Genomic DNA, 13526 nt, shown 5'->3' on the forward strand with positions numbered 1-13526 from the left:
AGACCTGTCCAGGTGTCTCTAGATGAACTGGAGACCTGTCCAGGTGTCTCTAGATGGACTGGAGACCTGTCCAGGTGTGCCCCGCCTCTCACACAGTGACTGCTGGACATGGGCACCAGTGACCCAAAAAGGAAGAAGAGGGTAAGGAAGGATGGCTGGATGGATGGAAGCAAGGAAAGATGGAAAGAAGGAAGGATGGCTGGATGATGATTGATGGATGGATGGATGATGGATGTAAATAAAATCTTCCTTTACCAGACAGCTGTCCTCTAATAAAACATCTGAGTGGTGGATTGAGGGACAGTACGTGTTCTCCTTCTACACGAGGATCATCTAACAACTGGAGATTTTTCTTTGGTCAGTTAAAAAACGACCGACTCACATTTCAGCTGCTAATCCCGTTTTCGATGAGGAAGCTCGGAGGGCTCAGGAGAACCGAGCTCTGGGATGACTTACTGGGCGGAGTTGTAGGAATGTTTCGATGCGATGAAGGAGGAAGTGAAGAAGATCTGTGGCCCTCTGGAGACAGGCTCCTCTGAGCTCTCAGTAGAGATGCTGCTTTCTCTTCTCCACTGTGACCTTTCGGACCTCCTTGCTCGGCTGCGGCCATGTCCCCTCCAGATTTGACCGCATCCTTCTTTGCCTGAAAATGTTGAGCTCGCTGGTGAAGGAGCTCTTTGTGTTTTCGCTCCACAAACCCAACGGTAGTCCTCTGCTGGCTGACCCCTGCAGACACAGAAGTTCAGCAGGCTGCTTGACTGAGGACAACGTCACAATCAAAAACACAATTCTTCACAGACCAACAGTTCTTTATCAGCGAAGGCCATACGAGCAATGCTTGTGGAAACTGACAATGTTTCTGGTGCGAAAGGAGCTGGAGATGTGGGAGACGTTGAGCGATACCGGCGAAGTACAGTCGGTCTCGTCTCGACATTTAAGGTTGTTTCATACTCCATCTGAAGCCGAACAGTTGGCTCGTGGTCACGCAGGATGTTCGTTTTCACGCACACCTTTCATCGTCCAAGAGACGCGCAGAGCTCCAGGGATCTCCTCCCGCTGCAGTATACGTCACAACATGGGGTTCTTCCCACCAGGGTTTCCACTCAGTCCCTTCTTCTGCCACAAATCTGTCGTGAGGAGAGCGCCACACTCCCCTGACCACCTAGGCCAACGTGACCTCAGAGCCATACGTGTTGTTTGCACGCACAGGAGCTGGCCGCTGGACGTGCAGTAGATGAAGAGAAGGATGACGATGCTGTCCGAGTGCTTTTCCGCATGAACAAACACCCGTGAACTTCTGACCAGTCATATTTTGCTCAAGCTCCCGTGAGAAAGGCTCGGCCTGGCCTTGTGCTGAGAAGAGGCGAGCGAAGCTACTCTGAGAACAAAACGATGCCATTCCCATCACGCAACTACGCCGATAAGAGATGATTTCTCAGCTTCAGATGGAGCATTGGCTCTGGAAGCCAAGTCCCCGAGAAAGGTTGCACCCTCTCCTTTGCTGGACTTGTTCTGGACGAGGGGACCAGGATGGGTATTCTTAAAGTCCAGGGACGTCCAGTTCTGCTTTTTAGATGTTCCTCTGCTCCAACACACCTGATTTGATCAACAGGCTGCCACACATGAACACGTAAATCAGTCATTGGTTTACAATGAATCAGGGAAACCAGTTAAATATGTGAGACAGTGGCCCTCGAGGACCAAGCTCCCCCCGGATGACGCAGCTCCTCACCCCAGCTGAACGTCTGAGCCCAGCCAGTCTAAGGAAGTCTGTTTCAGCTGCTTGGACCCAGGATCTCGGTCTTTCAGTCATGATCCAAACCTTGTGACCACAGGTGAGGGATGGAACGTAGACAGACCAGTAAATCCAGAGCTTGGCCTTTCAACTCAAATCTTTCTTCACCACGAGCGACTGAAGCAACGCCCTCATTACTGAGGATGAGGCCTGAATCTGTCGACCCATCCCCTGCTCCATCCTACCATCACTCAGGAACAAGACGCCCGGATACTTGATCCCCTCCACCAGAGACAAAGACACCCCCCCCCCCCCCCCCCCCACGCGGTCATTCCATCCGCTTCAGGTTGACGACCATCGCCTCGGCCCTGTAGTTCTTTAGCTGTTTTACAAACAGACCGCGTTAAATCTAACAGTTAACGCCAAAGTTTCAGGCCAAGACGTGCAATGTGTAGACCTCTGAATAAGACTCTCAGCTACCTCCACACCTACGTTAGTCAGTTGTAGATCGACATCAAATGATGACGTTACTTTCAAATCTGTCCAGTGGTTCGTGAGATATTTTGCTAACAGGAACACATATGTACAGTCCCCTCCAAAAGTACTGGAACAGCCAAGTCCTTTGTTTTTGTCGTTCACTGAAGACATGACATTTAAATATTTTAAACTAAACTACTCAGGACCCGTTGTTAAAACCCATTTCTCTTGCTGGTCCAGTACTTTTGGAGGGACTGTATCCAAGTTAAGACAAATAAAAACATCTTCACCCTCATGTTCAGGTAAATAATAAACAACATATAGGAGTAGAAGAGAGAGTGTTCATGGTGCTTACAAGGGGCCCGGCTTTCTGTGGCTTTGGTCTCCTCCAGTTCTATCAGGGCCTTCATCATTGGCGTCAGGGGGCTGGATCCCTCTCGTTGACTGGCTTCCTTCAGGGCAGCACCTTGCTCCTGGAGTCTGACCTGAGGCAGAGTCTGCTCACACTCTGGAGGAGATGCACACCTGCAAAACCAGGAGCTCAGGAAGTTCTTACATATTCACTACACAATATGATCAATAACCAAACACTAACAACTCACCTCCAGCTCCCTCCAGCAGAAGAAGCATCCACAGAGCTTCCTGTTCCTGACGAGTGATCGCTTAATGAATACGATGATCTCTTGTGGACACTTGATTGGTTGGTTTGATGACAAGGTAATTTCCTGCATCCATTCATCTGGTCAGACAGAGAACAAGGAGACCTCCTTCTGGTGGCATCTGGCTTCCTTTTGTTTTTACTGGCTGACAACATCAAGTCCTGGTGGTGGAAAAGTCTGCAGATATTTCAGAAAACAAACCAGAGATCATCTGTTACACACATTTCACATTCATGCCCAGATGCTGCTCAATAATCCAGGAAGACAAATCTAACAAGGTGGAGTCAGGTCCTCTGGACAGATTCATCTTGTTGAAACGTTTCATCCAAAAGACTTCTTCATTCTGAGGAGCTGCAACAAACTCAGTCTTATTAATAAATAGCACCTTCTCATGGTGGATCAACCAGTTTGTTGATGACATCCAGAACCAGCTGCTCACATGATCAAGGAGGACCATCAGCCTAACGACTCAAATTCAAATAAATTGTAATTGCTGTCCTCATACACGTCCTGCTCTCCTCATGCACGTCCTGCTGTCCTCATGCATGTCCTGCTGTCCTCATACATGTCCTGCTGTCCTCATACACGTCCTGCTGTCCTCATACATGTCCTGTACCAGTCTAACATACTTCTCTGCCACTCCAGATCTCCTCATGTAACACCACATCTCCTCCCTCAGCAACCTGTCAGATGTTTTTTCTAAATCCACAAAGACACAATGGAGTTCTTTCTGACCCTCTCTGTTCTTCTCCATCATCATCCTCAAATCAAACATGGATCTGTGGTGCTCTTTCTCTTTCTCTTCATGAAACCATCCTGCTGCTCACAGATAGTCACCTCTCGTCAAAGTCTTGCTTCCACAACTCTCTCCCAGATCTTCATCGTGTGGCTCATCAACTTAATTCCCCTGTAGTTGCTACAACTCTGTACATCACCCTTGTTCTTAAAAATGGCCACCAGCACACTTCTTCTCCATTCCTCAGTTATTTTCTCACCCTCAAATATTTCATTGAATATTTGAGTTAAAACCTCACTGCCATCACTCCAAGACATTTCCAAACCTCCACTGGTCATCAGGTCCTACTGCCTTCACCTTCTTCATTCTTTTCAGAGCTTTCTGGACTTCACCCTCACTAATCTTTCCCACTTCCTGGTCCACAGTTTCTATGCCCTCTACTCTTCTTTCTCTTTCATTCTCTTCATTCATCAGCTCCTCAAAGTACTCCTTCCATCTTCCCGTCACACTCTCCTCACTTGTTATAACATTACCATTCCTATCTTTAACAAGCCTAACCTGCTGCACATCCTTTCCAGCCTGATCCCTCTGTCTCACCAATCTGTACAAGTCCTTCTCTTCCTCTTTAGTGTCCAGTCTCCCATACAACTCATCATTCATCTTCTGCTTTGTCTTAGCTACTTCCCTCTTTGCTCTACGTCCCATCTCCTTATGATCCTGTCTCCTCTCTTCAGTCCTCTCACTGTCATATTTCTTCTTGACTAACCTCTTTCTTTGAACAGCTTCCTGCACTTCACTATTCCACCACCAGGTTTCCTGGTCATCTATTCTCTGTCCAGATGACGCACCAAGTACCTTCCTACCTGTCTCTCTAATTACTGTTGCTGTAGTAGTCCAGTCATCTGGAAGCTCTTTCTTACCACCCAGAGCCTTTAACAGCTCCTCTCTGAACTTATCACAACATTCTTCCTTCTTCATCTTCCACCATTTGGTCTTCTTCTCTGATTTGACTCTTTTTCTCTTCTTCACAACAACATTCATTCTACACACAACCATCTGATGCTGTCTGGCCACGCTCTCCCCTGCCACAACCTTACAGTTTCCAATCTCCCTCAGGTTTCCTCTTTTACACAGAATGTAGTCGACCTGCGCAGTGTTTCCCCTACCACTGTACAAGCAGGGCACCCCACCCTGTCAACAGAACCAAGCGCCCTACCTACCAAACTGCAAGCATAAAGATGACCTGGTCCGTGCGGCCATTTTGTGGAACTGTTTTATGGAAGAGCCTTGAGTGTTGAATGATTCGATCCGGCTGATCTGGTTTTTATTCTTCTGGACCTCTTTCCAGTGGCCAGCAGAGAGAACAGTCCATGGTGGGATGGGTGGGATCTTTTCACACGGGTTAGCTCTGATGAGACGGCGCTTGTTTGAGATGTCTTCTGAGCTTTGCTGTCCTCACCTAGCAGCTGACTGATCCCCAGTACATTATGAGTGCTAATCGACTGCACAAAACCTTTGTACAATTCATTTTTTAACAATTTGGTGTCGATTCCCTCTGTGTGTTATCAAAATATCTCAAATAATTAAACAGCTTTTATTGAAACTTTCAAGAAATTATCATTGAATACACCTCTATAACCAACAGAACCTAATTCTTGAACGTTCATAACTCAGTAACTTTTAAGCCAACCCAATAGAAGATGTCCGCCACAGCCATCTGATCTAAAAAAACAGAAATAGCTATAACTCAATCCATTCTACAGCTATAAAGATCAAATTTGATGTGGTAGTAGAAGAGAGTCATTCACAACACTGTGCACACATCTCAAGATAAGGCATAACGGTTAGATCTCAGTCAGCTCCAAAGATAAAATGATCTTGAAGATGAGCTTTTTGTTTATTGTATTAAGTTTATTTTCAACAATGTAAAACCGATTTGAACATTTATCATTGAAGCTCACAAAGACAATGACGTCTCGCTGTGGTTCTTCTCATTAATTTAAGTCCTTACCCAGCTCCAGAGGGTTGTGTGTTGTGGAAAGTGTAACGAATCCTCGCCTGGTTCTCGTGCTCCAGCTGCTTCACCTGAGACTCCAGCTTGGAGATGGCTCTGAAGGGATTACAAAGAGACAAACACAATAAAATACCTGGGCAAGGTTTGAGTCATGAAGAGGGTGAGGGTGAATCCGGTGGTAGGGGAGGCTGCCGGACAGTAAACCTAAACCAACAGTGAAGGTGAACCAGGAACATCAGGCAGAGCCCCGTCTGTGATCTTTACCTCACATCTCCGGGAGAGTGTTTCCACGTTCCAGGGATGAAATCTGAATGGGCTTTGTTCAGAGTCTCATGGTAGTTTCTATGGTGTGAAGGCCATTGGTGCCTGTCGCTGCGACAACCGAAGGACTTCCACCAGTGGTGATGAAGGCCGTCAAGCAAAAGAAGGGGACCTTTAGGGGTGGCTGTCTAAGGACTCTTGAAGCAGTCGACAGGTACAGGGCGGACAAAAGAACTGCAGCTTCTGTGGCTGAAGATGACAAAACTCAGGCATGGGAAGATGTTGGATAGGCCATGAATAGAACTTTCGATCGACCTCGAGGAGGTTCTGGTAAACTTCCACAACTCAGAAGGGGAGGTCCCATCCCAGGCTTTGTTTGGTGGGGACCTGCTGACCTGAACTGGGGATACTGTTAGGCGGTGGAAGAAAACCTTTTAAAGTATCTACCTAAGCTAGACATCGTCTGCCTTTGAGGAGGCAGAGTCTGAGGACTGAGAAAGATGAGTTCAGTACCATGGCAGGGGATATTGAGGGAGTCAAAAAACATCCTGGTGGCAGGGTTCCAGGTGTGGATGAGATTCGCCCTGAGATGATGAAGGCTTTGGACATCAATGAGCTGTCACGGTTGATAAGTCTCTTAAAGGTTGCATAGAAGACCAGGATACCATCTGTGGAGTGACAGGCCCGGGTCATGGGTACCATTTTCAAAAACTGGAACTAGACAATGTGTTCCAGGTACTGAGAGATCACTTCTCAGCCTCCTCAGCAAAGTTTCATGCAGGGCGTTGGAAGGAAGGCTCCGAACGACTGTCAAACTTTAAATTCAGGAGGAACAAGCGGTACAACGATGCCCCCTGTCCCTAAGGGATCAGAAAAGTGAATGTTTTCTCGAAGTCCATAAAACACAAGTAGACTGGATGGGCAAACTCCCATGACCCCTCAGACTCTAATGAGGGCAAGTTCAATTATATATAATTTAATAAATATAAAACCTGTGTATTCTGAAACAACAGTTTAAGAAAAGTCTGCCCGTGTTACACCCAACCGCACATTACTCACCTCTTTAAATCAGATATGTGATTGTTTGCATCAACGAGCTTGCTCTCTGCGGACATCAGGCTGCTCTGTAGATGGAAAGAAAATGTAAAACTACATGACGCTGAACAAACGCGAGACATTTAGAGCTGAAATTATCTGGCATAGCTCTGATATCCAAGAACACCTTATATACCTTCACCGCCTCGTGCTCCGTCATCAAAGCGTTGTGTTCTCTGAGCAGCTGAGAAAACAGAACGAGAGAGTCCAAAATGAATCGACCACAGAGCGTTCAGGAGAAGACCAGCATCTCACAGAGCTGTGACTGTTGGAGACTACTGACGCTAAAACTGTCCATACCTGCAAACTCACGAGGGATGAAAAAGTGACAAACCTGGCGCCTGTAGTGGGGGGGGCATCTTGGTGTATGTGGCAGACAGCTACATCATTCAAACGTTGACGTAGCGCTAAGCTAGCAGCCCACAACACAGACGCACTAGCTAAGATGCTACAGATGTAGCGCTCTGCTTCTCTCACGCCCCCAGTCGCCCCGATTGACAACTCCTGGTACGTACTTAACGCTAATCTAGCACTACGTAAGTAGCGCTTACGAGCTAGCATGAGCTTTGTTTGAGCTAGCTAGTGCGACTTATGCAGCACTAGCTTAGCGTTATAAGTCCAGTCAATGGAGAATTACGGTATGCCATCTACCCCCACCCCCCGAACAAAACTCTTTGGATCTAGATGATCCATGTAAATGACACGTTTGATTGAAATCTGCGATTTTCACCGAAAAGTGACAAGTTTGCACGTATGCACTTATACGCTCGTTAAAAAACTGCTAGAGAGCAATCTATAGCAAGAGCCTGGACAAGCAAAGACTTTGTATAACCTTTGACCTTGACTTCTAAGTTGTGACCTTGGCCTCGGACCTTCGACTGGCTTATAAAAAACAAATCAGCAGGAGCTCTGTCCTGTGGTTGAACACGTTTAACGTCCCTTTAACATTTTTTCATTTTCCGTCTTGGACTCACGCATTGCGTCATCTCGTACTCTCGCTCCATCCTCGCCTCCTTCTCGTCTGCCTCCCTGCACGCTTTCTGAGCCACCTCCTCCAGCTGCCGAATGCGGGTCTTCAGGCGAGCGCTCAGAGCATCTTTCTCTTTGCCCGAACGTGCGCTCTCGTCCAGCCGCTGCTGCACCGTCTTCACAGTAGCAGCTGCTACAGCATAGCGCTCTGGCCATTCTGCCTAACAACAACAACAGAGAACATTTGTCGTTTAAACAGGTGAATTTCCAGAAACTTCTTCAATCAAGGTTCATCGTTGAGCTCTATGAGAACTGTGAACTGAAGTGCTGCAGCTTCTCCTGACTTTGCTGAAAGACAAAAAGTTAAATGAACTTCAGAAATGTAACGTTCTGTTAAAATGCACGTGCAAAAACAAAAAGAGCAGAAATGAGCAGAATAAGATGAAAAAGGCAGTCTAAAAAATCTGAGCTGAAAAACACTGAAAGTAGACGAAAGTGTAAAAACTAAAAATGCTGTAATTAGCAGGATGACGAGGAAAGAAGCATAAAAAGTTTTTTTAACGAATGGCAGAAATTATCAGAAAAAAATACAAAACTAAAATTCACTGAAAATACCTCAAAACTAACTGAAACAAAAAAAAAGAATTTATCAGAAAGAAGCTGAAAGGCACAATAACTAGCTTAAATTGGCAAAAAATGTAGCTGAAAAAGCTAAAAAAAACAACTAATTAGTTGAAAGGTGCAAAAAAAGTTGAAATTATTGGAAGAAGCAGAAAAGGTGGAAAATAGCAATTATTTTTAAAAAGAGCAGAAAAAAGGCTAAAATTAGCAGAGAAACACCTAAAATGTAGCTGAAAAACTCGAAAAAATATTAATTTAGCAGAAAGAAGTTTGGACGTAAAAAGAGCTCCATTCATTTTCAACGAAAAAAACATGGCCGACAAAGCTAAATATTTCAAAAAAATTCAAAGCCATCATAAGGCAAGCAGCGTGATCGGGTCCAAATTTGCAGCCGACGACGTCCTTGATTGTAGATAAAACCAGCAACAAGCCGAATCCAAAAAGCAGGAACCAGTTATCGTAAATCCAATTAAATATGTGTCCTTAAAATCCACAGATGGCAGCAGAGATAGACACGTCATCAAGTCTTCCAGTCGATGAGATATCCAGCTGTGTGCGTGCCAACAGGGCACATCGGCTCGCCTAAAGCCTGTCTTCTCTTCAAGAAATGTTGTCAATTGAGTTGAGGGACCAACTGGTCAAAAAGTCCATAATTATGGTTCAGAAGAAGTGAAGAGAGGCTCAGGAGCAGTTTCTCAGAGCAGCAAAGCAAAGCGGAGAGGGAGGGGAGGGGAAAAGAGTCCGAGCTCAGCAAGAGCAAGTGGTGAAGTGAATTACTTGCTGTCTGTTGGGTATTTTATGCATCGTTTCATTTTTAAATCAATTCTGAAAGACAACATTTATCATCCATATAAAACCATAACCCAGTGGCTGAGTGGTTAGAGCAGTCGTCCTCCAATGCGAGAGTTGGGGGTTCGAATCCACCAGCAGTCATATGCCAAAGTGTCCCTGGGCAAGACACTGAACCCCTCACTGCCTCTGATGTGTGTCCCATCAGTGTCTGAATGTGATGAAGCTCTGATTAGTCTCTTTAGAATGATTTGTTCAGTTATCTTTGTAGAGATCTAGTATAGAGCTGTAGGAATGTGATGAAGCTCTGATTAGTCTCTTTAGAACGATTTGTTCAGTTATCTTTGTAGAGATCTAGTATAGAGCTGTTTGAATGTGACGAAGCTCTGATTAGTCTCTTTAGAATGATTTGTTCAGTTATCTTTGTAGAGATCTAGTATAGAGCTGTAGGAATGTGATGAAGCTCTGATTAGTCTCTTTAGAACGATTTGTTCAGTTATCTTTGTAGAGATCTAGTATAGAGCTGTTTGAATGTGTAAATGAGGCACAGATTGTCGTAAAGAGCTTTGAGTATCTTGAAATAAGATAGAAAGGCGCTGTATAGGTGCAGTCCATTTACCACATATCACACACTTAATGCTCTAGTGAGACTGATTGATCCATACAGATTAAACATCATTTTAGGAATACCAGTTTTTTCTCCAGCAAGTTGTTTGTTGCCTCCAGTTCTTGAATGCAGTTTGTGGCGTCAGCCAGAGCGTTCTCTAGATTTTGGCACCTGCAGATAAAGAGCGAAACAAAAGAGGAAACTTAATTCAGCAGAAACGTACTGCCATACAGAAGACAGATAACAAGAGCATATGTTTCTCTTTTCTTTTTTTAAAGCTATTAACCTCATTTGATGTTCTTCCACCGAATACAATTATAAGTTTGGTTAAATGTTTAGAAAAAAAGTTTTATAATTTGTTCATTTTATAAATTAAGTGATCCCCTACGATTACCAGGGAGGACGGCTCGCCCTGTCAACAGAGCCAAGCGCCCCGCCTACCAAATCCAACACCCCCCACGCAGCTCCGCCACTTTCAGATGGGGAGCAGAGACCCCCACTTGACAACTGCTGGCACAAGAAATACAAACATAGCGCTACGCTAACACCCCCCCACCACCACCTCCCATTGACAACTGTGGGAAATGCAACCGCCCACCCCCACCCCAGCCCTTCCAGTCAAGTAAAAAAGCAGACGCCACGAGCGCCCTCCTAAGACAAGTAACACTGCTACTGTTTTATGTGTGAGAAAATAAGAGATTTTAAAAACAAACCAAAACAAACCTTTCTGTTAGCGCTCGATTGCGCTCTTCTACATCTTGGGGCAAATCTTTGAGTTTGAGTTTGTCTCCCAGGATTTGGATCTCCGACTCGTAATAAGCTTTCAGATCAGCAACGTGTCGAGCGTGCTTCTCTCTGAGGTTCTGCCTCAACCTGGAAAAAAATTATAAATCCATATTTTTATACTAAATATTTTAAAATATGGTCAAAATAGCGTTGCATAAAAAACAAGTGCAAACCTAAAGGACAACAAGAAACACCTGAAGTAAAACTGCTTCAGTTCTTTGCATCCCAAAGCGTATTAACTGCATTTATGACCGTGATCTCTGTTTTTATGTGTTTAATGTTAAATATATATAAATACCGTACACAACACTTGTTTTTAATCTAAGCTCTGTGGCTGCATCTTGACCAGTTTGTTGTAAATGAAAATTAGCTTTCCAACCACTAACATGGCTTAATAAAGGTTAAATAAAAATAATAAAAACTAGAGAAATGTGATTTCCTGTGAAAATGCAGTGAGAATACTTATTGCAGAATTATTTTTAGTGAGAGCTGCTGAAGATGAAACCACACTGGGAAGGTTTCATGGATAAACTGGTTAATGTGAGCTGAATTTGAACAGCTGACATTTGCTGAAAGCAGCAGAAATGAAGAGAAACAGCTGAAATGTAGCAGAATAGGCTAAAATAGGTGGAGGCTGAAAAGATTTTTAAAAAATCTGAAATTAGGGAAAAAATGTGCCTGAAAAACAAACAAACAAAAAAAGCTTAAATCAGCAGAAAGATGAAATAAACTAAAAAGTTGAAATGAGCAGAAAAGGTTGTAAACAGCTCAAAGACTGAAGGACATGAAGAACTCCATTCACTTTCAAAGAGAAAAACATGGCCGACAAAGCTTAAAATATTCCAAAAGTAGGAATGTCCTGAATGAGCCGAACATTTTGATACACGAAGTGTTGAAACTCACTGCCTGGTCAAAAACAAGTCTCCACCTGGATGTAGCTCATGAAACAGGTCCGAGCCTCCTGCTGGATCATCACTGCACGGACGATGATGTTTCAGCTGCAACAGGTTCTTTAACTCCAACTGGTGCAGTGAGCTGCTTCTCATTCTTCAACAACATGATGAAAGACTCATGGTGGTCGTGGATAAGATGTCAGTCTGTTTGAGAAGGGTCGAATCATCGGCACCAAGCAGAGGAAACATCTAGAAACTATTGAAACTGGGTTAAGAACTGTCCAACACATTATTAAAACTGGAAGGACAGTGGGGACCCATCGTCTTCCAGGAAGAAATGCAGCTGGAAATAAATCCTGAATGATCGTGATCGGTGATCATTTAAACATTTGGTGAAGTCAAATGGAAGAAGAACACCAGCAGCACTCAGGGCTGTGGTTCATAGAGACAGTAAGAACATTTAAACACTATGTGAAGGAACTCAAGGGACTGGGACTGAACAGCTGTGGAGCCTTAAGAAAACCACTAACCAGTGAGGCTAACTGGGAAAAAGGCTTTAGTTTGTTAGGGAGCATAAAGATTGGACTGTGGAGCAATGGAAGAAGGTCATGTGGTCTGATGAGTCCAGGTTGACCCTGTTCCAGAGTGATGGTGCATCAGGGTCAGAAGAGAGGCAGGAGAAGTGATGCACCATCATGACCAGTGTCTCGTCATCAATGGAAGATGTTGGTGAAACATTAATGCAACACTGGATGAAACAGATCTTGTGACGTTGAAGAAGTTCATCGAAACAAAGACACAGAGAATCTAAAGGCGGTCCAACGAAGTATTAGTGTGTGACCTTTTATTTTGGCCAGGCAGTGTAGAACAACAACAGTGGAACGAGTTACGAGCAGAAAGCTGTAAACGGATCTTAACACATGGTTTAGAAACATTCAGAATATTGAAATATTGTTTTGAAAAGTAGGCATATTTGTTTTGTCTTAGCTCTTAAAGCCTTTTTTTTTAATTGCGGTGACCAACTTGATGAGAGAATTAAAACTGACTTCCTGTAAACTTATAGTGCGTCTAAATTAAGCTCGAGATAAAAAGCATCAAAGAGAAAGAAGCTTGTCAGACTCACAGAGAAAGAATAACAGGATCTTCTACTGATGAAGGTCTGACTGCAGGCAGCGGAGGAGCAGCCGGAGGTGAACAAGGTTTCAGGGTGCCGGTGGGGGCGTGGCTTCCCAATTCTTTTCTGCTGGTTTTGCGCTGATGGCTGATCAAGGGGGGCGGCTGGGTTTGGTCCCTGGAAGCAGGCAGCACAGTCTGTGCAGCCCACGAGGTTTGCATCTTAGTGGGCAAAGGTCCGGCAGAAGAAACACTGGAAGTGTCAGAGATGCAGTCCAAGTCTCCGGTGACGGGGCTGCCCCCCACCATGCTGTCAGGGGTTAGCGAGGCCCCGGCTCTCAGGTACAGGTGAGCCTGGGCAGGGAACGAGGGGCTGCTGAAGTGAGAGGGTGAGGTGAAGCCAGATGTTCGATCTGACTGCTGCAACTTAGCTGCCGGGTCCAACGTGATCACCTTCAACACACGGTTAACAGAGCACATGTCAAACTCATGGCCCATGGGCCAAATCTGCCCTTTGTGAACATTTAATCTGGTCCCTGAGATAAAGTTTTATACGTGTTGAATCTGGCTCCAGTCACAACCACTTGTCATTTTGTTTTTTTTTTTAAAAAGAACTTTTAAAATTGTATTATTTGCTTAAGATGTGGAAAGAGCAACAGCGAATGTCAAAGAAAACCGATCAAATTCTTATTGACAACCCTGCAGCTCAAACTGTTACCCAACGTGTAACGTGCAGCGTTACCTGACGTGTAACGTGCATCGTTACCCGAC

At 44.7% G+C, this 13526-nt stretch overlaps 1 protein-coding gene across 1 annotated transcript in view; it reads right to left on the minus strand.

Moving 5' to 3' along the window:
* The window catches only part of LOC119424364 (M-phase phosphoprotein 9), a 35780-nt gene that overhangs the window by 7698 nt on the left and 14556 nt on the right, over positions 1-13526 (minus strand). Inside the window, exons 10-19 of the mRNA XM_037691827.1 lie at positions 12766-13208; positions 10687-10836; positions 10047-10134; positions 7952-8167; positions 7114-7161; positions 6942-7006; positions 5619-5717; positions 2815-3048; positions 2568-2737; positions 457-726 (exon numbers count right to left, since the gene is read on the minus strand). Of these exons, the coding sequence (XP_037547755.1) occupies positions 457-726; positions 2568-2737; positions 2815-3048; positions 5619-5717; positions 6942-7006; positions 7114-7161; positions 7952-8167; positions 10047-10134; positions 10687-10836; positions 12766-13208 (1783 nt within the window). The remainder of the gene's footprint in view (positions 1-456; positions 727-2567; positions 2738-2814; positions 3049-5618; positions 5718-6941; positions 7007-7113; positions 7162-7951; positions 8168-10046; positions 10135-10686; positions 10837-12765; positions 13209-13526) is intronic.

Source organism: Nematolebias whitei, chromosome 18 (genome assembly GCF_014905685.2).
Source record: "Nematolebias whitei isolate Nwh7 chromosome 18, NemWhi1, whole genome shotgun sequence".
NCBI lineage: Eukaryota > Metazoa > Chordata > Actinopteri > Cyprinodontiformes > Rivulidae > Nematolebias > Nematolebias whitei.